The sequence below is a fragment of the Telopea speciosissima genome, chromosome 7, assembly GCF_018873765.1.
Source record: "Telopea speciosissima isolate NSW1024214 ecotype Mountain lineage chromosome 7, Tspe_v1, whole genome shotgun sequence".
Taxonomy (NCBI): Eukaryota; Viridiplantae; Streptophyta; class Magnoliopsida; order Proteales; family Proteaceae; genus Telopea; species Telopea speciosissima.
This window is the reverse complement of record NC_057922.1, coordinates 44,165,766-44,192,423: the sequence shown is the minus strand read 5'-3', so window position 1 is coordinate 44,192,423 and position 26,658 is coordinate 44,165,766. Positions and strand designations below refer to the sequence as shown.

The window sequence follows — 26,658 nt, the reverse complement described above, 5'->3', positions numbered from 1 at the left end:
AAAAGAATTCAAAGCTTCCATGTCAGGCTGCTCGCCTCCCTATTTCTCATAGCTGTACCTAATGTTGTTGAAGTCACCACCAAGCCCCCATGGATGGGATCCAACTTGCGGGGCCAAGGACCTGAGGTCAGACCAAAGAGAATTCCTCTGAAGGGGACAGTTCAGAGCATAGACCACAGTGAGGTGGAAAGAAAAATGCCCCAAGCTGTCCGAGAAACTAGAGTGCATAAACTGAGAGGAGGAGGAAGAGAGGGCTATAGAAATTTTTTTCGAGTCCCAAAGGATCCAAATGCGACCAATGGAGTGATGGGGGTAGTTGGAAAGGAGAGACCAGCCCGGGGCAATGGAAGAACTAATTTTTTGAGAGTTGGGCTCTTTGATATGGGTTTCCAACAAGCAACAAAAACTAGCATGGGAAGAGCGAATGCAAGAGCGCACAGCAGAATGTTTCGAGTGAGAGTTAAGCCCTCGGGTGTTCCAAATAAAGCCACGGATCATTTGGGTAGGGGGAGAAGGGGCAACGAAGACTCAAGGAATCCAATCAATGCAGCTTGGGATCGAGTTTCACTGTGGTGACGGCGCCTGTAGGAGCTACCAGCGTGGGGAGCAGGCGAAGGGGGAGGAATAATGCTGGGTGCCAGAGAGCAGGATGAAACAGACTTGTCGGGTGTAGAAGACGGGTCCAACTGGGTTTCTTTCGGGTGTGGAAGACCCGACCCAAGACCACAGCCATTTAAAGTAGCTAATGGGCCAGGGCCAGGCCCAGACAAACGGGGACCAGTAGTGGGCAGGTTCAAAAGGGGCCCTTCAATCACGCCCAAAGGCAGAGGGGGAGAAGGGGAGGGGACCCACCAGGGGTAAGGGAGTGGGGGCCACATCGGATGACTCAGCACCAGCAGGACTCCTTAAAAGCAACGATGGAGAGGAGGGAGACGAAAGGGGGGGCAGAGCGTTGGAAACCGAAGGTAAAGCTGCTACCTCACCCAGGCTTCTCTGATCCTTCGACGACAAAGTATTGGGAGCAACACCGGAGCTAGGAATGGAAAGATCTACCGAGGGAGAAGCTGACATGCAAGATCTGCTTCGAGGGAGAACATCAAACTGGAGAGTTTCAGGGTAGGTGAGGGGATCAGAGTCTTCGTCAGTCGACAGGAGACTGACCGGTTTTGACCATCGGTCCAAGCAGGGAGCTTCGATAGTGACAGGTCCTTAGGGGGAACCAGCGGTTTCTTCCACTCTCTTTGATTCCGGCGCCGGGGTCTAGTACGAGACCTCCCACGAGAGGTAGGTCTGCCGGCAAGAGGCCTGGGAAGAGCAGTCTCCGGTACATCGCGAGAAGGAGGCAAGGCATCACCCACCGCAGCCACAACAGAAGCCTGACCGTCAACACCATTCTCGCCAGGAGACAAAGCCTCAAACGAGGTGATCTGAGTCTTCGAAGAGCACAGGTGGGAGTCGTGGCCAAAGACTTTGCAAACCAGGAAGTGCGGTGGTTTCCAATCGTAGTGCACCTCCTGCTCAAACGAATAGTCCTCGCCTTCATTGATGGTGATAAAGGAAGGAAGAGTATCCTCTACAAAAACTTCGACACAAATCCTTGCGAAGGCTAGACGATCCTTGTGCATGGTGTGGACATCAGAGAACCATGCGCAAAATCCTTGCGAAGGCCAGGCGGTCCAGTGCCGCGGGTTTTAACCCCTTGCGTCGCGGAAAAACCACCACGCCGCATAGAGGGGGGGACCACAGCCTTGCGTCAGCAGGATGACCTCATCCGCGGTACCGCGAATGACCGGATTACCCCTATAAATAGGGGTAACCCCCACCCTCATTTTTCAAGCTAGAAAGACCCTTAGACGGGTTCTGACCCCATTTTTCTCCCAATTTTGCTCCTTTTGAGCCTTCCCACATCCCTTTTAGTCCCCCTTTTGCTAGCTTCGATCATCCTTCCCCATAGGTAGATCCTTCGATTACCCTACCTAAAGGTTGTTCTGGTTCGAAGTCTTACTTTCCCTCAATCCTTGACCCACATTTAGCTCATATACAGTTGTTGCTCTATCCAAACACAAGTAGCGAAATCCTATATACAGCCATTACTCTGCCCGAAGTTTGAGTAACGAAACCCCTTTTTACATAAGCCATTACTGTGTCTGACAAGAGAGAGGCAAGCCGATCGTCTGTCTCCACCTGAGCCGTGGAACATCGTATATTTCATATTTGATACATTTTCCTTTATTTCTTTTGTTTCTTGATAGGTATTTGTCACTTTCTTTCTTATTATTTCTGGCACAATGTAAACCATTAAAGTAGTTCACTTTAGTGTACAAAGTAAATTATTTTTATTCTTTATTTCTTATGTTTGATGCATCATAATCTAGCCTTGTATGTTGATATAAGACATGTTATTATGGAGGAATCTTCTAAATCTAGCATCTAGTAGAAAGACCGGTTTAATCGGGCATGATGGAGTGCTAATACCTTCCCACGCTCGTAATCTGACCACGTACTTGGAATTTCTGACCAGACCAGATGGAATCATGTAGCCCTTTCCATTTATCCTGGATGGGGCTACACCTATTGGGCCCTAGGCCCAAATCCTAGGTGGCGACTCCATTTTTATTTTAATTTATGAAGCATGATCCCAACCCCTTATGTTGATACATCGAAATGCAATGCCCTCCATAACCCTTGTAGCTAAGGGAGCACGAAAACCTAACGGATCCTACCCGCAAGGCAGAGAAACCCGCATTTGGAGGCCACGGTACCTACAGTATACAAATCTGTCCACTCTCTAACTTCTCCTTGATAAAGTGTCTGTCAATCTCCACGTGTTTGGTATGGTCATGCTACATTGGATTGTGGGCAATGCTAATTGTTGTTTTGTTGTCACAGTACAACATCATTGCCACAATAACTCACAGATTCCTTGGGCCATAGCACGGAACTCTGCTTCAGCACTAGACCTTGCCACAACATTCTGCTTCTTGCTACACAAGTAACAAAGTTACCTCCTACAAACGTATAATAGCCTAAAATAGATTTCTGATCAGGATTACTACCCCAGTCAGAATCAGTGTAGGCCTCAATACAAAGATGATCATGCGGAGACAAGAGAATCCCTTTTCATGGAGCTAACTTCAAGTAATGGAGAATACGAAGAACAACAGCCATATGAGTGGAGTAGGGATCATGCATGAACTGACTGACCACACTCACTGCAAATGCAATGTCTGGTCTAGTGTGGGAGAGGTAGATCAATTTTCCCACCAACCGTTGATAACGCCCCTTATCAATAGGATCACCATCATTCTCTTTCAAACAAGTAGTGGCTTCCAAAAGAGTATCACAAGGGTAAAACCCTAACCAACTAATCTCTGAGAGTAGGTCCATAACATACTTCCTTTGGGAGAGAAAAATGCCATTGGAAGAACGGGAACCATTCAATCTAGACCTTAACAAACCAGTCTCTGGAAGTAGGTCCATAACATACTTTTTTTTACGTCCAATTTCTGTAAATCCCAGCCTAGATTGACAGCATATGACAATAAAACCCGAACAGTGTTCAACTTTGCAACTGGGGCAAAAGTCTCCTGGTAGTTGATCCCATAGGTTTGAGTAAATCCCTTGGTCACAAGTCTTGCCTTGTATCCATCTACTGACCCATCCATCTTCTGCTTGACTACAAATACCCATTTACAGCTAACTGTATTCTTGCCTGGAGGAAGAACCACCAACTCCCACGTCTCATTTTTGGATAAGGCTTTCATCTTTTCAATTATGGTTGCTTTTCACTTTGGATCTGCAATTGCCTCCTACCACTTCTGTGGAATAGAAACAGAGGAAAGAGAAGACAAAGGCACGATAGGAAGAAGATAAGAAATCATAAGAAACAACATTGGAGATGGGATGTTGGACACAAGACCTAATGCCTTTACGAATGGTAATAGGTAATTCAAGAGAAGGATCCATACCAGATGGAGTAGTAGGCTTTGGATCAAGGTCTGACGATTGGAGAAGAGGTACAGTAGTGGTGGTAGTCTCAACTTACTCCTTGTGCTTAGGGATTCGGGTATAGACTTTATCAATAGGAATCTGACTCACAGGTCTACGAACAAATTACTCCCCTAGAAAGGAACCAAGGCTGAAGGAGATGGCTCCACCTGACTAGGAACAGGTAGTATAGCAGGCATATCCTCAATACCCGAATCATGCTCCCCCTGAAGAGGTGGCTGTGAATAATACGCTAGGGATTCATGGAAGACAATGTCCATAGTGACCAAAGTACACCGGGTATGCGGGTGATAATACTTGCATCCTTTTTGGGTAGGTAAGTAACCCAAAAAGATACACCGAAGGCCACGAAGAACAAGTTTGCCATGAGGATGATGGTTACTATAGCAAACACAACCAAATATCTTCAGTGGAACAACAAAAGAAGAGGAACCCTGGAGGATGTCTGTAGGTGCACAACCATCAAGAACACTGGTAGGCATGCGGTTTATTAAGTAGGCAGTGGTAAGAACAACATCACTCCAGTATTGAGAAGGAACCTGCCGTGCAAACATAATGGCCCAAGCAACTTCCAAGAGGTGACGATTCTTTCTTTCAGCGACTCCATTCTGGACAGGAGTATCAACACAGCTAGTTTGATGAAGTATCCCATTATCAGCCAAATATGTTTAGAACTATCCCTCCATGTATTCTCTGCCACTGTTACTACGCAGAATTTTTAGAGTTGCATTGAATTGGGTATGAACCATACGATGAAAGAGCTAAAACAGTGAAAAACTTCACTCTTATGTTGTCTCATGTACACCCAACTGGTACAAGTATAACAATCAATAAAAGTAACAAACCACCTATGACCAGAAATGAATGCACAATAGGCAGGACCCCACACATTAGTATGAACCAAAGCAAATGGAGAAACACTTCAGTTATTCAAAGGAAAATAACTAGAACGAGTCTGTTTGGCTAAAACACAAGCCTCACATAAAAAACTCATCCAATTTACAATCTTTGACTAACTGAAGAAATAAAAAGACAAAAGTTTGAAGATGATACCCGAGCCGACAATGCCATAGGTGGAGATTAGGAGACAAGACTAAGTGTAACTGATGAGCTGGTGTTGATAGGTTAGAATTAGGAAAGACTAATGCTTGGATGTCTAAGACTGACCCCAAGCTCTATATTTATAATAATAAAAAACATTACATGGACAGAATTGCCCTTACATACTAGAATGAATAATAAAGAGCAATAAAGAGGTAAAAAGTCCAAAATAACCCCACAGTATTCTAGCCCATACAATCCAACACTCCCCCTCAAGTTGGTGCATAAATATCACACATACCCAACTTGCCTAGAATAGGATGGAACACCTTGCTACTCAACCCTTTAGTGAACACATCGGCTAGCTGTTCAACAGACGTCATAAAAGGAACACAGATAAGATCACCTTCAATCTTCTCCTTGATGAAATGTCGATCAACTTCAACATGCTTGGTGCGATCATGTTGGACAGGATTGTGAGCAATGCTAATGGCAGCCTTGTTATCACAATACAGTAGCATGGGAAGATGGACAGCAACACCAATGTCATGTAACAGACTTTTAAGCCATAATAATTCACAGATTCTATGAGCCATGGCACGGAGTTCTGCTTCAGCACTGGATCTTGCCACAACATTCTGCTTTTTGCTACGCCATGTGACAAAATTCCCACCCACAAAAGAGCAATATCCAGAGATGGATTTTCTGTCTGTGGAGCCAGCCCAATCGGCATCAGTGAAAGCTTCAACCTTTAAATGGCCATTGGGAGATAAAAGAATTCCTTTTCCCGAAGCAAACTTCAAATATCGTAGGATGCGAATAACTGCCTCTATATGAGAGGAATAAGGATCATGCATAAACTGGCTCACAAAACTCACTGCAATAGCTATGTCTGGCCGTGTATGAGAGAGGTAGATTAGCTTGCCAAGCAATCACTGATAACGACCTTTGTCAACTGGTTCACCTTCTTTCTCCTTGAGCCTTGCAGTAGTTTCCATAGGAGTGTCTACAGGTTAACACCCTAACATCCCTATCTCAGACAACAGATCTAGGATATATTTCCATTGAGAAAGAAAGATGCCCTTTGAAGACCCGACAACCTCTATCCCTAGAAAATATTTAAGAGGTCATAGATCCTTTATTTCGAACTCACGGCCAAGGAAGTGCTTCAATTTCTCGATTGCCTCACCATCATTACCAGTGACCATAATATCATCCACATAGACTATGAGAATAGTTACCTTGTCACCAACTCGCCTAATGAACAATGTATGATCAGCATTGCTTTGCTTATATCCTGCTGAAATTATAGCCTTGTGAAACCTGCCGAACCAGGCTCTAGGTGACTGCTTCAACCCATAGAGAGCACACTTCAATTTATAAACCTTGCCCCTGGTCCTATCATCAGAGAAGCCTGGTGGAATATCCATATATGCCTCTTCCTCCAGCTCCCCATGGAGGAAGGCATTCTTAACATCCAACTGCTGAAGATCCCACCCAAGATTTACAGCACACGACAATAATACCCTCACAGTGTTGAGTTTTGCCACTAGTGTGAAGGTCTCCTGATAGTCAACTCCATATGTTTGAGTGAATCCCTATGCAACCAGACATGCCTTATATCGATCCACTGTCCCATCTGCCTTCTGTTTGATAATAAACACCCATTTACATCCAACTGGTTTTTTTCCTGGAAGAAGGGCCACAAGATCCCACGTATTATTTTTGTTCAATGCTCTCATTTCTTCCAACATTGCTGCCTTCCACTTTCCATCTGTAGAGGCTTCCTGCCAAGTTTTAGGAATATAAACAGAAGAAAGAGAAGATACAAATGCACAAAAGGAAGGAGAAAGAGAACTATAAGACACAAAATAAGATATGGGATGCTGAGTGCAAGTCTTGTTACCCTTGCGATGAGCAATAGGTAGGTCGGAAGAAGGCGGCTTACCAGGAGAAGAAGGATCTGGATCCTGAGTTGGCTACTACATAGGGATTGGTGCTACAGTGGATTGAAGCTGCCCTTTGCTGGAACATCTCTTTTTATAAATGATAATGTTGAAGTCGTCAACGGCCTTCCGAAATTTACTAATGGTTCTCTATACTGGAGTCAACTCCCCCTGAATAGGAATATTACCACTTGTTTCCATGGTCTCCCCCTGGAAAGGATTCCCCTCGGGTGAAGGGGCAGCAGTCAAAGGAGGCTGGGCAGCAACCATAGAAGGCTGGACAGCAGCCAAAGGAGGATGGGCAGCAGCCAAAGGAGGCTGGGCAGCAGCCATAGAAGGCTGGACAGCAGCCAAAGGGGGATGAGCAGCAGGCTGGACAGCAGGTATAGGAGATAAAAGAAGGGGAACCTCAAGTGAAGGAACCACATCTTCACTAGAACTCTCCCCCTGAAGAGGTGGTGAAGAATAATATGAAAGGTTTTCATGAAAGATGACATCCATACTGACCATAGTACGACAGGAAGGAGGATGGTAACACTTATAACCTTTTTGGGTTGGAGAATAACCCAAAAAAATACACCGTAACCCACGGGGTTCAAGTTTGCCCGGAGATTTTGTATCCCTAGCATAGCAAACACAGCCAAACACTTTGGGTGTAACCACAAAGGAAGAATCCCCAAGCAAAACATCAGCAGGACTACGGGAATCAAGAACACGGGAAGGCAACCGATTAATTAGATAAGCTGTGGTAAGGATAGCATCACCACAATATTGGGATGGAACATGTCGAGCAAACATCAATGCTCTGGCCACTTCCAATAAGTGGCGGTTCTTCCTTTCAGTCACACCATTTTGGGTTAGGGTATCAACACAACTAGTTTGGTGAATAATCCCATGATCAGCAAAGTATTTTTGAAATTGAGATTCCTTATACTCGGTTCCATTGTCACTTCTCAAAATTTTGAGAGTACCCTGGAACTGAGTTTGGATCATTTTATGAAAATGCTGAAAACATGAAAAAACTTGATTTTTGGTGTGCATAAGATATACCCATGTGTTTCGAGAATGACAATCAATAAAGGAAACAAACCAACGATGACCAAAAAGAGAAGTTTTACGACTAGGTCTCCAAACATCAGAATGCACCAAATGAAAGCAAGAAGAACTCCTTTTATTTGATAGAGAATAAGTAGAACGTGTCTATTTGGCCTAAACACAAGCCTCACAAAAAAAGTCATCTTTATTACATTTGGTGACCAAAGCAAGAAATAAATGTTCTAAAATTCCTAATGGAGGGTGACCTAATATAAAGTGCCATTGGTAAAGTTCAGAAGAGACCAAGGAATTCTGGTGTAGCAAAGAAGGGAATGGTGGTGGAGAGACGACCATCATAAAGCAGGTACAATCCACCACGCACTTTACCCAATCCAATCGTCTTCCCAAATGCCAGATCCTGAAAAACACAATGGGAAGGAAAAAATGTTACTTTGCAGTTAAGATCACAAATAATACTACTAATTGAAAGAAGGTTAATAGTAAAATTAGGAATGTATAAAACAAAAGACAAAGGAAGGAATGAAGTGCAGTTGATGATTCCTTTCCAGAGATGGAAGAAAGGGAACTATCAGCTACTTTGACCTTATCTTTCCAAGAAGCGGGAGAATATCGATGGAATAGGCTAGAGGAACCGGCCATGTGATCTGTAGCTCCAAAATCTATGATCCAATGATGGGAAGCTACAGAAGCACAATGACCACCAAATGGAATACCTGACCGGGCAAAGTGTGAACCTGAAGGAGTAGAGGAATTGGCAGTAGCAGTAGATGTAGTAGAGGTAGCAGTAGCGGAAAACCTTAGCACACGTAGGAATGCTTGTAGATCATCCTGGGATAGACCATTGTCAGTAGCCAGGGTTGTAGTAAAAAATTCAGAGTGATTTGCCTTATTTTTTGTCTTCTTCTTAGCAGCCCATTTAGCTTCAAAGTCAACTGGTTTCCCATGAATTTTCCAATACTTATCTTTGGATGGTAAGGTTTGTGACAGTGCTCACAAGTAACAGTGCCTGTAGTAGTAGGACCAAGAGATAGATTCCCAACAGGTGCAATAGGAACCGAGGCAACAGTCTGTAGGACTGATCTTTCAGTAATAGGAGGATGTAACATAGCAGCCCTACGGTTTTCTTCAAATGAGACCAAGACATAAGACTGTTTTAGTGTGGGAAAAGGAGAATGGCCCAACACTTGAACACGAATCTAGTCATATTCCACATTCAACCCTGCCAAGAAGTCATAAACCTTGATCTTGTCCACATGTTTCTTATAGGCAGCAACGTCGGCAGCCGTAGTAGGGTGATAATCAGAGAAATGGTCCAATTGTTGCCAAAGGCTGCGCAGAGTAGCATAGTATTTAGAGATTAATTACTCTCCCTGAGTAGTATGAAGGACCTTCTTCCTGAGTTCATAAACCTGGGCATCATTGCCAAGCTGCCTGTATGTTTCTTTGCAAGCCGACCAAATTTGAGAAGCTGTATCAAGGAGAAGAAACCCTTATGCAAGGTCTGAATTCATAGAACCAACCAGATATGACATAAGAACTCCATTATTAGCAAGCCAACTATCTTGAGCATGACCTGATTCAGCCGGCATAACACTAGTGCCATTGATATGGCTTCTAAGGCCACGGCCAGCAATGGCAAAGGAGGCTAATCTAGACCATAGCAAGTAGTTGGAGGAGCCTTCCAGCTTGATTGAATTAGGAGGAAAGTTGTGGTATTCAGTTTTGCCTTGGCCATTGTGATCAAAAGTAGTAGTGGAATTGTCAGAATCACCCATAATTGCAGCCGAGAAGGACCCAAATCGCAGGGAAGAGCTGATGTGATGAGAAAGCCAGGTAAACCTCAATATAAGTGCTGGACTTTGGAGGAGATACTTCTTTAAATGCAACAATAGGTGTCCCAAAGTAGCAGTAGCAACAGGGATAAAAATCCCCTAGATCGATTTTTGCAGGGTTTTGGAAAAAACCCTGAATATGTTGAGATCAATGTAGGGAAGAAGGCACGCAAAAACAAAGTGGATGGAGCTGAAATTTGGACCGAGAGGTCTTCTATGAATGCTGAATCACTCTACCAAAGAACAGCCTCAATGGGAACCTGAAACTCATAGATCGATATTTGTCAGGGTTTTGAGAAAACCCTGAGTTGGTGGAAAAAAAATTGATCTAGGAGGTCTTCAATTCTGTTGGAGATAGGAACTGATCCAGAAAAGTAAACACTGCCGCAGTTCTTGAGTCTTCAATGAGGTAGATTGGTTCCTTGGAAAGGAGTGGAAGCAATCCAAAAAAAATCTGAAGCATCAAATATCGCAGGCAGCAACTGGAGTTGGAACTTGTCCCTATCGATCAAAAAACCTTATCATAGAATGAGGTAATGGAGGGCAACAACTGGATCTGTCGATCACCTCATCAGTGCTGCCCTAGTGGGAGAATAATGGAGAGAGAGGATCAAAATAGAAGAGGGGGGTGGGAAGAAGAGATCAAGTGTGAAAGGGAGTAAAGGGAAAATCGAGAATTATATAATAAAAAACATTACATGGACAGAATTTCCCTTACATACTAGAATGAATAATAAAGAGCAATAAAGAGGTAAAAAATCCATAATACCCCCACAGTATTCTGGCCCATACAATCCAACAGCTGGAGATGAAGCTGCTGGAAGAGAAGTTTGACCCGTGTCAAGCAAGTAGAGACCACCATGTATCTTACCACCCCCAATCGTCGTCCCTTTCACCAGAACTTGTATGACACAATGAGAAGGAAAAAAAGTTTTTTGCAGTTTAAATCTTTGGTAAGACTACTAATTGAAACTTGAAAGAAGATTAGTAGAAAAAAAGGGAACATGCAAAGCAGAAGATAATGTAAGGGTAGGAGAGTAGCGAATGGAAACCTTTCTAAATATAGGAGAAAGAGAACCATTAACCACACGAACAGTGTCTTTCCTGGAAGAGGGAGAATACTGGGGAAAAATATGGGAGGAACCAGTCATTTGGTCAGTAGCACCGGAGTCTATAATCCGGGGACTGGAGACAACCAATGTACAATGACTGCCTTCTAGAATACCTGAAGCAAAATGAGAACCAAAAGGGGCAGCAGGTGCAGATGCTGGAGCAGGTGAAGCTGGAGAGGCCTTTAACATGCAATAGAAAGCTAGAAGTTCATCTGGAGTGAGACCAATGTCTTTAGAAGGTGCAGCAGCAATAGTTTCAGAGTGATTAGCCTTGGACTTGGACTTCCCACGACCATGTTTCGCCTCAAAGTCAACAGGTTTCCCATGCAATTTCCAACAAGTAGCCTTAGTGTGATAGAGTTTGTTGCAGTGTTCACACTTTACAGGCTCCTTGGAGGCAGCATTGCCATCGGGTATGGTAATGGGAGTAGGGCTGGAACCAGCTTATAAGGCAGATCTCTCAACAATAGAGGTGTGCAACATAGCAGCCCTACGAGTCTCCTCAGTATAAACCAAAGCAAAAGACTGCTAGAATGTAGGAAAGGAGATCGGCTAAGCACTTGCACACGAATAGGATCATATTCAACATTCAGGCCTGCCAAGAAGTCATAGACACGAATTTCGTCCACGTGTTTGCGATAGGCAGAAATATCAGCTGCATTGGAAGGCTGAAAATCTGAGTAGTGATCCAATTGCAGCCATAGACTCTTTAGGGCAGCATAGTATTTAGAGACTAACAATTCCTTCTGTGTGGAGTCATGAACCTTCTTTCGAATCTCGTACACCTAAGCATCATTCCCTACCAGCCCATAAGTCTCCTTGGCAACACTCCATATTTGATGGGCTGTATCCAATAATAAGTAATTGCTGGAGAGATCAGATTGCATAGAGTACAGCAAATAGGACATCACCATAGCATCATTGGAAACCCATCGATCCTGAAGAGGACCAGAGTCGGCTGGCTTTGGGTCACTACCAATATGCCAATAAGTCCTCAACCAGCAATGGTCAAATAAGTAGACCAGGGTTTAAAGTATCGGTGTGTATCGTACCGTATCGGCCAATACGTCTCGGTATCGGTCAGTGTCGATACGACACATACCGATACGTATCTATTTAATGTCTCGACTGTATTGATATGTACCGACCGATACATGTCGATACAATACGATACGGTCGATATGTATTGATACAATCGAGACGTACTTTTTTCATTTTTTTATTATTTTTTTAACATATCGGTACGTATCGATATGTATCAACCGATACATATCGAAACGTACCAATACATATTGATACACCTCGATACTTAAATGAACACATGTTTTTCTCAGTTTTTCCAGCAGAACACGAACCAGAGACTATCCAGGCGGAAAAAACACTTGTCCAGCCAAGGGAAAAACCCCAAAATCAAGCATCAAACCCATTTTTTCGACCAAATCTGTTGAGGGCTTCAATTCCTTGGTGAAAAACGACTCTAAAGGAGGTGGAATCAAGTCATTTTCTGCATCCAACAACCCAGATTCGAAGATTGAAGGTGTTCTTGAAGGGAAAGGTAGGTTTTTTTTTAAAAAAACTTGATTTTTTGGTTCAAATCTTTGATTTTAGTTCCATTTTTTGCTATGATTCAAAGAGAATAGGTTAAACTAAGTTAGTGATGCATTCTTTGTATACATTTGCAAATATTTGAACTCAAATCTTTGCATTTTTCACCCAAAACGAAAATTGCTTCTCAAATTGATTTTTTTTTGTTTCTTCCAAAAATTTCAACCAATGCTTATGTGTATAATTTATGTATAACATAATGTACAGATCTATCACTTTGCATCAAGATTATATTTTTACCCTATAACCTGTATTTTTATTTTTATTTTTATTTTTTTGGCTATTTTCTAAAATTATAAAATACTTATAAAAATGAAAAAATTATGAATTTTTTTCATCTTTATTCTTTCATTATAGTTTGATAAAATGTCTCAATGGCTGAAATACATGAGAAGACTTAGATTCATATTATTTGTATGCTAATGTACTATATTATATTATTATGTCATTTTTAAAATTTCGGAAAAATTAAATAATGTGAAACTAATTGTGGAAAATATAAAAATGTTTAAAGTTTGCTTAATATACTTTGCTAAGTACATGCAATGCATGAAATGCATCATATTGACATGTACTTTACTTATATGAATTATTGATGTGTGGATTTTAATATAGTTTAATACTTATATAGTTATCCACTTATCTTTGGTGTTTAGGACAATGCCGGGACAACAAGACATTAGGTGGTCTTATTGTACAAAGATAAGCAACAACAGATTGCATACACAGTGCAACTTCTGTGACACTCAACATCTTGGAGGTGGGGTAACTCGGCAAAAAGAACACATGGCAGGAGGATATGGAAATGTTGCCAAGTGTACAAAGTGCCCTGTAGAGTTAAGCACGACAATGCAAAAACACCTTAGAGATTCAAAAAAAATATCCACCCAAGCAGATGAGGATGAGGATGTTTTGGTAGAAAATTTGATGAAAGATTTTGAAGGTTATGAAGGATCAGATATGGAAGCGAAGAAGGACCCAGAGTTGGCATGGGCGATGAGACAATCAAGACATGAAGCAAGAGAGAAACAATGGAGAGCTGAGCAATTGGTAAGAAGTCAATCAGCTCGACCCCAACGTCAGGGCCCTGTAGATATTGGTGTTGGCTCCTCTTGTTGTCCATTTGTAGGTAAGGGTAAAGAGCCTGTTGACCTTAGTAGAGCAACCAGTGTCAAGGGAATCTTTGACCGGTTTACTAAGAGTGGTAAGGGTAAGAGAAAGAAGAGCCTAGATATCAGAGACATGGATCCTAATGTCTACAGACCAAGAGATGATGACCAATAGAGGATTGAAGAAAGATTTCAACCCAAAACTTTGAGGAAAAGGATAGGTAGAGCAATCTTCAGATTATTCCACAGTTCCATGATTCCACCACATAAGGCCAAAGATCCCCACTTCAAGGCCATGGTAAAGGAGATTCAGCGGTGTGGGAAAAATGTTAAGCCACCCACACCTTATGAGATTGTTGGGCCTTACTTGGATGATATTGTCCAAGAGGTGAACGAGTATGTTGAGAGGTTCAAGGAGAAGTAGCCATTATATGAAGTGACCATCATGTGTTATGGATGGAGTGGACCAACAAGATTATCCATCATCAATTTCCTCATCTATTATGACGGAAAAACGATCTTCCACAAGTCGATCAATGCATCTAGTGAAATCAAAGATGCCCATTATTTGTATAAGTTAATGGATGAAGTTGTGGAGGAGGTAGGAGAAGAAATGTTGTCCAGATAGTAACTGACAATGCAGCAAATTTCAAAAAGGCTGGTCAGTTGCTTATGTTGAAGAGACAAAATCTATTTTGGACACCATGTGCGGCTCATTGTATAGATTTGATGTTCAAGGACATAGGAGAATTGCCAAAGGTTCAACAGTTGGTTGGTAATGTAAGGAAGATCACCAACTTTATTTATAACCATAGTTGGGTTTTGGCATTGATGAGGAGTCACACAAAAAGGGATTTAGTGAGACCTGCAACCACAAGATTTGCAACAAATTACATTGCAATTGACAGCCTCATTTCCTGAAAGGATGGACTGCTTAAGATGTTCACCTCTGCTGACTGGATGACTAGCAGTTATGCAGAGTATGAAATTAGGAGATATGTTCAAGATCTTGTCACCTCCTCAAAGTTTTCGGATCAGATGCGCCGACTTGATATTATTAAACACCCACTCTTTTGTCTTCTTCGAGTGGTTGATGGGGATAAAGAGCAGACCACGGGTAAGATGGTAGCGCTCATGCAAGAGGTTAGGAAGAAGATACATGATGATAACCCAACATCAAGCAAGAAGTATTTGAAGATTATAACTGATCGATGGGAGAAGATGCTGGTCCAAGATGTTCATTGGACAGGTAATCTTATAACTCATACTTATGTAGATGACTTTGGTTTCATTTTAAACACTTACTAAGTTACTATGTATTTATTAGTATTCTAGGTTTCTAACCATCAATTACAAACCATGTGCAGCATATTATTTGAATCCAGATATTCAAAACAACAATGATATAGGGTGTAGACCGGATCTATTGAGTACCCTAAGGAATGTTGTCAAAATACATTAGTTGTATAAAAGATTGAAACCAAGAATATGTCAAATAACAGTTTCAGTGGTGATTAATGAACTAATATTTTAATACCTCTAGGCTAAGTATTTTTGGGAGGCCACTCGTGGTTTTGCTGATAGAATGGCAATCCATGCTAGGGGCACACAACGCCCAGGTAAGTTAGATTTAATAATTTATTATGTTATTTAAAATTTGTTTCAGGTTATGTCTTTTAATATTTCATTTACTATTGTGCAGCTGATTGGTGGCTCAATTATGGAGGTACTAGTGCTCCACACTTAACCACAATTGCAATTCAAGTGTTATCCCTAACGGCATCCTCTAGTGGCTGCGAACGTAACTGGAATACATTCGGGTTGATCCACACCAAAACCCCGCAATTGTCTCAGTTATTCAAAGTTGGAGAAGCTAGTGTATGTCTATTACAACATAAAGCTGAAGCTTAAATATTTAGAGTTGGAAAGAAAAGGGGATGAAGTAGATGTCAACCCAATCAACATCAACCACCTACTTGACGATGAAGATCTAGTTAGGGCATGGATAGAGGACACCGATAAGGCATTGGTGATGGATCAGTTAAGTAAGGATCGCCAGACAACCAAATCTGATCCAATCATAAAGAACATCATTCGACAGATTGATGATGATGAAACACAGGCACCATCAGAAGATCTTTATCCTAATGTTGAAGAGGATGACCGTAGCCCTAAAGAAGGTTTAATTAGGAGGACGAGGTCAGGTCATCCGTATGGAGGAACTCAACAAGATGTTGATGATGATGATGAAGAAGGTGACGATGGTGATGGTGATGGTGATGGGGATGGTGACGGTGGTGATGGTGGTGTTGCTGCCGCTGCTGATGATGATGGTAGTGGTGGTGGTAGTGGTGGCCATGGTGGTAGTAGTGGTACTGGTGGTAGTGGTGCTGGTGCAGGTGGTGGTGGTGGCCATGGGACTTCACAACATTACGCTGGGATGCAGTTCACAGGTGAGGCAGGATACACACATGCTACCCAAGATACTCATTATGGTGGTCGCCATAAGACTTATAGTTGGAATGGCAAGGTTGGCAAGCGTTCCCATAATCCATATGATAGTGACGTGTTTATGAGTGGCATGGAATCACTTAGCATTAGTTCTAATCATGTTGGTGCTTCATCAGGTCATGGGCATTATGCATCAGGTTCTTCTTCGGGCTATGGACATCGGACTTCTGTAGGGTATGGAAGTTATGGATACCCCCACAACCTAGTACTTTCACGACATTAGCCATTCCAGAGCAGTACACACGATTCTACTATGAGTGAGAGAGTCACTACCATCAGTATTTCAACTAGGCTCAGTATTGTGCTTATGTTCGGTCAGTACACAACATCATCCTAGTCGCTCCTATTCTTGAAGATCCTTACAGACATGACTTTGATCCACCCCGACATTCTTCATGGAAATAGAGTGACTATACATGTAATAAATCTCATCTTTTAATCTTTTATAACAATTTTAAAGTGCCGCACTTGTCTGGTTATACATTATTCACAATTATTACTGTATATGCATGATTTATGACATTAATTACTTGTTTATGTTGTAGTGTATTTTGATCATTTTCATGCGTTTCTGCACCGATTGATATGTATCTCCGATACGATACGTCTCTTAAAATCTCCAAACCTATACGATACCCGATACTGATACTTCAAACCTTGAGTAGATCTAGACCACATTAGTTTGAAGATGTGGCTGATATTAAGGTCGAGTGCTCCTCTGGTATGAATAGAACTCCCCTCAAAAAATCAGCAAGAGGTGACAACCCTAAGCCTAAAATCGATAAGAGTCAGGGTTTTAGAAAACCCTAAAAGGTTCGATGTAGGGTAGGGTGCTTCAATTGTTGATGATTACTTGTGATAGATGCTGTCCAAGGCTGCCAAAATGGATCTCCAATACAAACAATCAATCTCCAGTGGTAATCGAGACTTGATCTTCAAGAGGAAGGGAAGCTCCAAAAATCGCAGAAGAAAGGGAAGCAGCAGCTATAGCAAAAAACTTATGTATATCATTGCTGGAGGGCAGCCTAGATGGGGGGTGTTCTGAAACTTATATCAGATTATTTAGGCTCTAATACCATGTTAGCAGAACAATTGAGAATGCAATGCTTGAACGATCAATGTGATCATCAAGCTCTCTTATTTATAACATTGAAATAATGGACAGAATTACAAATAAGCCCCTCTATAGCCGACTCTACTAGCTATGGGGGAAAAAAACCCAAAACATCCTTTCGGGTTACATCACTCAATACATAGGAAGTAACCAATGGAACAAGACTCAGAGAGATCTCTCCTTAGTGTTAACTAAAAGCCATTAGAAATAATAACACCAACTTCATCAAGGTGTGGGGCAAGATGCAGTGAATCTCAAATAAGAAAACCCGCATTCCTACCTTTTTAGCAAGGATGTAATGATGCATAAAAAGAATTTTATCAAGAAACATTGTCCACATTAATTTGGTGGGGACCAGAAATAGCCAAATTATTGTAAAATAGGTAGCAGGGGTAGTTTAGTCTTTTTGGTCATTCTATTGTAACCCTAATGTAACCCTACTTCATTCTATTACAAATAAAGGGGCTAGTGTCATTATTGACACAAGTCACAATTTCCCAAATCCCAACATGGTATCAGAGCTGAGATCCACCTTGGGATCTTCCCCATGACCTACTCTCTCTCTCTCTCTCTCTCTCTCTCTCTCTCTCTCTGCCATACCCTAAGCACTGCCACCTCCCCTTCTCTCTTCCTCTCTCTTTCCGCCTCTTCACAGCACCGCCACCACTTATCGTCTCCACCTCAAGCCGCCGGACACTACTGACATCACCATCTTCCGACTTCTCCTAGCGCTGCCACCAGCACCGTAATGTAAGACTAGATTAAGGTTAACCTAGCCCCAAGAATACACACAACACAAAATTAGAAACAAAGTCAGAATTAGAAGGTTTAAGAATTTAGACCAAACCAGCCATGGGAATGCAACCAAATTTGGATCAATTGAAGCTTGTATGGAGGGAAAGCACTGCTGAAAGTTTCACTCAATTCTGATGGTGGAGTTGGGAGATATGGAAGCAACACCAAATTAGAAGGTTAAGACCTATAGGCCAAACCAGCCATCAGTTTGGACTCAAGTCTGGATCGAGTGGAGGTCTCGTTGAGAGGAAGTTCTGCAGAAAATTTGAAGTAATTCTGATGGTCAGAAGGGGGGTTATGAGATGGGAATGAAAATAGAAGGCTGGTGCTGTAGAACAATCCAGCCAGCAGACTGGGCTGGTACTGGGATCGAGTGGGCTCGTTTTGATTGTGATTCAAACCTCCAAAGCTCTTCTGGAACAGAGTTCAGACTTCAGAGAAAAATTGGTTCGAAAGTTGCAGGCAGCAGGGCAGAAACAGATCTGCAGAGCTGAGCCTTGATTCTTCTTCTGGTCATGATTAGCAGCAGTAGTCAAGAGGTTGATTGGAGGATCACTTCTGGTCTTCAGCAGCAGTTGTCTGCTCACAATAGAAGCCACAAAACACAGCAGAAGTATGGCTCATTTGGGTGTAGAAGACAGTGAGAAGAAGGGAATAAGAAAATAGAAAGGAAAGGGAGATAAGGAGATTCGGCTCTCTCAGCCAGGCTCTCTCAGTCCTAGGGGTTTTGGCTCTCACCAGCCAGGCTCTCCCTGCCCTTCATGTCACTCACAATGGACAAGAGAATCTCTATGCATAAAGCAAGCTTTCATTCATCTACTAAAATCATGGGGAGGCTTCTACAGCATTTACATTATATAGAGGGCTATGCTTGCACCTCAAGTTCAAAGAAAATAGAAACTACTAAACTGAAAATTAGAATCTAAGCCTGGAAATAGAAACTAAGAAAATAGTAACTAGGATTGACTCAAAAATAGAAACTAGATATAATCTTCAAGTCTTCTAGGAGTCTTCAAATATTCCAGCTGATGCTTGCTCCTTGTGGACCCCACTTTTTAAGTGATCAAATATTGCTGTCGATTCTCTTTAGTGGTAGTCCCCACCTCTCAATATGGTTCCATCGATTCTAGCAAGTATCCTTTAAATACTTAGGCCCAAAGAGACAATTATACCCCTCACTTAAAGACTTGAATCACTAATAAATAAAAGATTTCTGCCCCCACGGTTCTTCTAGTAATATTCTCACCAACCAAATTAAGGGGCTGTGACACTGTTCACATGAACAGTACCGTGAACAGTGTTTTGGCCTATTCTTCATGTTTTGATCTACATCACACCGCCGCCTTCCGCCTTCCGCCTCTCGCCTCCCTTCCTCTTGTGGTTCCTTCCTTGGAACCGTGAGCTTTATTTAACTCTTGGTGGTGATTTTTTCTCCCACCAACGGTCCCTTTTGTTTGATTCCTATGGTTTAAGCTAGATCTGATGGCTCATTCTCCGATCCGATCTTCTTTTTGGTTGTTCATGCTATATCTTTTCTTGTGGCATGCTTTGGTGAATTTTTCCAGCGCTTTGTTCATGCAGTTGTTATATAGACGTAATATTTATCTCCCCACCAAGCGATGACGATACAAAGAAGACTAGCGACTGTCTCAGACATACAAAAAATAATAAAATGCAATCGGGTCCCAACCCACAGGATGACCCAAAGGTTTGAACCCAATTCAGGGTCATGGACCCTGAGGGGGTGCCACATGGCACCTAACCCATACCCTAACAAAAAAAAACATAAAATTAGGAAAGGGGGAGGGCTAAAAAAGGAAAGAAAAAAAAAACACAAAACCTAAACCTAAAAAGGGAGTATAAAAAGAAGTGAGGTCAGCAAAATTTGGGAGGAGAGACGTTATTCTAGCATGAAAGAGAGAAAAAAGGAGAGAGAAAGGAGAGAAGAAAAGAAAAGAAAAGACAGAGACAAGAGAGGAAAAACGATGGAAGGCTTGACTGGTTTTGATTTTTGAAGAAACAAAAAGGAATACATGGAGGGAGAGAGAGAGGCTTTGGGAAAAGGAAATGAACTTAGACAGCACGGCCGAGAGTTCTCCGAGCCAGGGAGAACAATTACAGCTACTGAAAACCGGCTTCTTCTTCTGCTTTTCGTTTTTTTTTTTTTTTTTTTTTTTTTTCTACTCTTACCTCTCTTCTTTGGTGAGCATCTTTGAATCCATTTTCTTTACCTTTTTTCCTTTTCTAATTTTTGTTTTCTTTTCTTTAATCTGACCAAAACCCTAACCTTGAAGCCATGGGTCGTTTCCATCGCTGTTTCTTTTTCTTTCTTCCATCTTCTTCAGCTCCATCGACTGAAACCCTCAACCAATTTCTCCTCTGTAATCTCAAAACCCTCTTCCTTTTTCTTCTTTTAAAATTGTTACAAGCAGTGGCTGAAACCCACTTTGCCCCTTTATTAATCCCATCAATCCTATCTTTGCTCCAGTAAAAAAAAACCAAAACCCAGCATCTCCATCTTCTAATCATGGCCAGCACCACCAAATCCCAAAGCCACGACCTGCATCACTTCCCAAAACCCACCGATTGAACCCCATAAAACAAACCAGCCAAGACTTCCACTCTCTTCTTATTCCTTCTAAAATCTAATCAAACCCTCTCCACTCCTTCTCTCCGTTTTCCCTTTCCATTTCCATCATTTCAAAATCCATTTTCACCATAACCGAGACCTCAGCTCAGCCTCCATTACCCATCATACCATGGCCGAACCTATTTTCCCTTCCCATTTTCTTTGTCCAACTGTCACCGCCATCGCCCAAACCCATCGTCCTGTTAACGGAGCTATTGTAGGCAAACTCGGCCATATCTAGTATCGATGACCACTTCTTTTCACAATCGCGAACAAGGTACCGTAACAAGTTACCCAAGCTCCGGTTAACCACCTCGGTTTTCCCATTAGTCTGAGGATGAAAGTCCATAGAGAATTGCAATTTTGTATACCACATCCACAAGGTCTTCAAAAAATAACTCATGAACTTAACGCATGATCAGAAACAATAGACTCCGGTAAGCCATGAAGTCATACTACCCTGCTGTTTGTGAGTACTGCAATATCACCAATTCTGCTGCCGCAAGTGCTCTATTTTGGGTTTTTTCAACTGCAATTTTTGGGATTCTCTGCTGCTGACTATTGTATCTCCTCCAGATCAGTTCTACTACTTGTTCTTTGATTAGAGATGGCTGTAACTAAGCTTCCTTCTGATACTGTGCACATTCAGATTACCACCATTAAACTGAATGGTGTCTAACTATCTATTATGGGGCCAAGCTGTACAGGCCTATATTCATGAAAAAGAGAAGATGAAGTATATCACAGATGATCCTCCCTCTATTGATCCTAAGGATCCTGCTAGTATTACCGCTCATAATGATTGGATGTGTGAGAACTCTACTATTAAAATTTGGTTGTGGAATAGTGTCGAACCATCCATTGCTGCCAATGTAATGTTTCACACTCTTGCAAAAGGTATTTGAGAAGATTTGTGCAAGAGTTTCACCCAGGAGAAAATATTCTCGCACTTATGATTTATACAAAAGGATGTTCAAATTCAAACAGGGAGATAAATCACTGAATGAGTACTTCAGTGTGTATAAAGATATTATTAAAGACGTCCAGATACATCAGCCCCTTACCACTAATCTGGAAGAGTTGAAGCAACAACAAGCTGAGTTCTATGTGGCTAAACTTTTTGCTGGACTTCACCCTGACTATCAGTCTGTTAAAGGTCAACTCCTTACTGGGGAGAAGGTGCCCTCTCACAACGAGGTCTTCTCCCGTCTTCAACGTTTGGTTACACCGTCTAGGGTTGACTCTTCTTATTCTCCTAAGCATAGTTCAGCCTTCATTGCTGGCCGTGGTAATTGGCGTGATGTCGTGGCCCTAGTGGCTGTGGTACAGGTGACACCCCCACTGACAAGTCCTTACGTCAATGCACCTATAGTGGTAAGCTGAACCATACTATTGACACATGTTGGGCTAAACATGATCATCCGGACTGGGCTAATGAGTTAGTCAATACTGCCATTACTAGAATTTTTATCACCTGCGGTTCCCCTGCCCGGTACAGTTCCCTAGTGCCTCTAATAAAAGGGGGTGGACCCCACCCGGGCAGTGTGTTCGGTCAGGGGGTGGAATGGTCATTTCAGCCCTCCCTATGAGAGGAACCGCACAACCATACCGGTCAGCGAACCTCAGGGGATAAAGGTCCCCATTACTAAGCCTTCAATTGAGCATGCTACATCTGGAGAGACCACACTTTTACATCTACATCAGGAGCTTCTTCCAGCGCTGCTATGTCACGAGATGACTAAATCAGATCCTTAAGCGCCTTCAACAGCTTGAGTCTGCATACTTCCATTTCTACTGCTACTTTAGCCCACACAGGTAACTCTGCCTTTCTTACCTCTATTTTGTCTCCTTCGTGGATTATTGTTTCTGGTGCTTCCTGCCATATGACTGGTATATCTGACTTGTTTTCTTCACTCTCCAAAATACCAATTCTTCTGTTATTTTAAAACAACTTAAATATGCATTAGAAATGTAAAAATGTAAAATACATCAATCTTACCATAGACCTCTATCAATTAATGTAAAACAACTTAAATAAGCATTTGAAGTTCTTTGGATTTGTTGCAGATCTTGCAAGTTCGATGTTTGCTGAAGTATCTCCGCTCAATCCGGCAATCATTCCGTCGAAATGGAATCAAAACCAAGTTTTTGGTGTTTTCTAGAGCTTCTCTGCGGAAACCAGCGAGACAACCGAAAGCAGTCAAGATCTCGACTGGTCTCGGTCAAGATTAAGTCTATTTTATACAAAGGCTTGGTTCAATCTCAGTCGAACTGAGATCTCGGCCGAGACAATGCAGTCTTTCTATTCGCGTCTAATCTCGTCTCGATTATTGAAAAAAGCGAGCTATTACTGAGATCTCGGCGAGTTCTTGTTCCATGTACTAAAGTGACAGGTCATGGGGCAGTCACTCCCACCTCTTCCATGATTTAGTCTTTGGTTCAGTGCAGAGGCTAAGTATCAAGCTATGACTCATATTGCAACCAAGTTGATGTGATTAAAGTCACTACTTCATGAGTTGGGTTTTTCCGATCACTCAGTGGTCCTTCAAGATGTTCTGTGATAATCAGACGGCTATCTATATTGCAAGTAATCCCATGTTTCATGAAAGAACCAAGTACATTGAAGTGGATTGTCAATTTGTGCACAATGCTGAAATGAAGAAGTTAATTGTCACTCCATTTGTTGCTTCCGCTGACCAACTAGGAGATGTGTTTACTAAGCCCTTGTTTGGTCCTTTGTTCAGAAAAGGACATTCCAATCTAGGCATGGGAGATCTATATGCTCCAGCTTGAGGGAGAGTGTTAAGAAAGTGTATTGGACCCTTTGTACCGTTGGGATACAAAGGGGTACGGGTGCAACGATACCAGAGATCTCTCTCCTCTCTTGCGTGTCCTTGTGTTTGTTAAAAAAAGGTTATTATTATTTCCTTATTAGTCTAGGATACTATTTCCTTGTTAGAGTAGGACAAGTCAATCAGTTTCCTTTTTTATTAGTAACTTGAGATTATATATATTGATTGGAGGGGGACTGCTAGAGCACCGTTCTGTGGACTCTAGCAGTCTCAGTTCTTCTTCTTCTTCTTCTCTCTTGTGATTGCTGGTTATTAGTTTTTTATACTGTTACAGTCTTTCTACAAAACTGAAAAAAAAGCTAATTTTTTGTTTTTTAACAGTCGAGGAATGGAAACGGAACTTCTTTTGGATTCTTCTTGCGTTCTCCTTTTTTTTTGGGGGGGGAACATACAGGTGCAAATTTTAGTAAGTGATACTTAATAGCAGGAAGCACTAGTCAATAAAGCAAGGCAAGGTTTCAGAGTCGAATTAAGGAAATGAAAATGGGCCAATATTTAGGGAGAACAATAACTGGACAAAGGATTTGAGTGATGGGAATGAGACCTTGAAAATGACTACAATATCAGAAACAATAGACTAGGATTTAATATAAATCAGCAGTATACATCTTCAAGCATGGTGATTGAGTTGAGACCACCATATATTCTTTGTTGAACTTCAAAGCATATCAGGGTGGGAATGAGACCTTGAAAATGACTATATTTAAGAGTCGAATTAAGGAAATGAAAATGGGCCAATATTTAGGGAGAACAATAACTGGACAAAGCATTTGAGTAGTGGGAATGAGACCTTGAAAATGACTATAATATCAGAAACAGTAGACTAGGATTTAATCTAAATCAGCAGTATACTTCTTCAAGGATGGTGATTGAGTTGAGACTTTTACCAAAAAAAAAACGATTGAATTGAGAACACCATATATTCTTTTTTGAGCTTCAAAACATATCAGTCCTCTTCTTTGCAATAAATGGAAATTCTCCACGCTGGTTTTTACATGTATACATGTGTTTGTAAAGAAGATCAGCAAAACTGGAGAGGTAGGCTACAAATTATAACTCAAGCTTAACTAATAGCAAACAAAAATTATAATTAACACCTAGATCTAAAGAAACTCAAACAACTGAGCTCATCAGAACCACTTGTTCTCAGAATAGACTCTGTCGAGGAAATAGCCACTTAAAATAAACCATTGGGAACCATAGTACATGGCAGTACTCCTTAGATTTTGTAACTTGTCCCATTTTGCTAGAATCTTAACGGGTTCAAATCTGAGTGTTCTGAGCCACCAATCAATTTGAAAATACTCGCCTCTTCTCATTAGAATATTTGTCGCTTAAAATCAATGTGCAGTTTAAAATTTCTCTTATATTTCATCATCTACATCCAATACCATGCTGGAAAACTCTAGCCTTCTCATCTAGTTTAGATAGTGTAAGGCAGGAAAGCTTAGAAAGTAACCCTTTTCCCTGTTCATTAACTGAATACTTATTCTCAATTCCTTGCACTACCATTGAGTCCATGCCTATGGAGACTCCTTGAAACCACATTAAAGAACAATGTCCTCCAACTCCTACAGAGTACTTGACTGTATGACTCTGCAAATTCAACTTCCACGTGATATAAAAGCAAGAACAAATCAAATTACGTCCAAACAAATGAAGTCGACCTCAATGCAATACAATCTGAAGTCATAAAAACATTGATGACCCATGAAACTACCACACATAATCGCGAATATGATCAAACACTAATCAAGTTCGTTCCAAAATTCAATCTAATTCTGCAAAATGAGAAACATAAGGAAAGGTATGGAAGGAAATCTGGAATTGAGATCCAAATGAATATAATAAAATGCAATAGAAAGAAATGCCCACTAAGAAATCAATCTGAAACAAGTCAAGGTACCAACCGAGGTTCGAGAGTTCTGAATCAAGATGATCATGACCGTGGTGGTGGTTGTCGTCGTGGTCGTGGTCATGGTGGTGATCGTGGTGGCCATGGTGGGATCCGAACCCATACAATTTGAGATCCTCTTCCTCTGCCAGTTCCTCCGCAAGCTTGCTCTCCGATAGACCCATATGATGCTCATGATGGTGGTGGTGGTGTTGATGATGATGATGTTCGTGACCATGATGGCCGTGGTCGCAGTGATGATGTTGGTGAGGCTCAGGTCTGCTGAAAGGACAAGATCCAGATTCCTCTCCATGCCCTAAGCAGATCCTCAGTCCCAAGACCCAAATTAGAAGCAACACTGCTAATCTCTGTTCGGACGAGACCAACATCTTCCAAAGCTTCTCAGAAGCACAAAAACAAGAAGAGAGTGGAGAAAGAGACAAAAGGGTTACAGGGTTTAATCAAGAAACCTCTTAACCAGAAGAAGAAGCGGAAGGAGTGCGTATGCAAGTGCCTTCAATGCTAATGAAACAAATTGCAGCAAGAAAAAGAACAATAATGGCCACTATCACACCAAAGGTGAGCACATCCATTTCCCCTTTAATTATTAATTTTTCCTAATCTTACGGAATATTTACTTTTTTGTCTAAATTTTTTTTATTTAATTTCTAAATTTAAGCGAAATATGGATATGGAGGTCCTGGTAACTGAACTACTGAATCTGGTTCCGTCCACTCTCTGCTGCTCTACCGACCAGTGGCCATTGCTGTCTTTCTTGTTTGGATTCGATTTTCAATCCTATAATCGGAACTCATTTTTGGTTCATTTGTCCGTTTGTCCTTTGTAGTAGTTAAAATTGTTATAATGACTTAAAAAGAAAAAAAGAAGGGTTTTTTACAATTACCATCTCAAAAACTGTGATATCTATTATTACCCTTTTAAAAACTTTCAAATAATTACTATCCTCTCCTGTTGCATACTAATAATTAATTAATCCCCATCGTTACATTCCTGGAGAGGATTAGTCGTGAGAATATGCCATTGTCACAGATTTTTTAAGACCAAAATGCCCTTTTGGGGTGGTAATTGTTAAAAAAACCCCACCCCATCACCATCCCTTCTCTTTCTCTTTCTCCTTCTCCTCCTCCTCCAAT

At 41.6% G+C, this 26,658-nt stretch overlaps 1 protein-coding gene across 3 annotated transcripts in view; it reads right to left on the bottom strand.

Moving 5' to 3' along the window:
• Positions 1-26,111, bottom strand: part of LOC122667875 (IAA-alanine resistance protein 1) — a 58,332-nt gene extending 32,221 nt beyond the window's left edge. Inside the window, exons 1-2 of one of the 3 annotated variants that reach the window (XM_043864331.1) lie at positions 25,765-26,109; positions 25,521-25,707 (exon numbers count right to left, since the gene is read on the bottom strand). In XM_043864331.1, the coding sequence (XP_043720266.1) occupies positions 25,521-25,707; positions 25,765-25,893 (316 nt within the window). In that variant the 5' untranslated portion in view covers positions 25,894-26,109. Of the gene's footprint in view, positions 1-25,520 lie in introns of all 3 variants that reach the window. The other 2 variants (XM_043864332.1, XM_043864330.1) reach the window with 2 other exon arrangements.
• Positions 26,112-26,658: the final 547 nt, after the last annotated feature.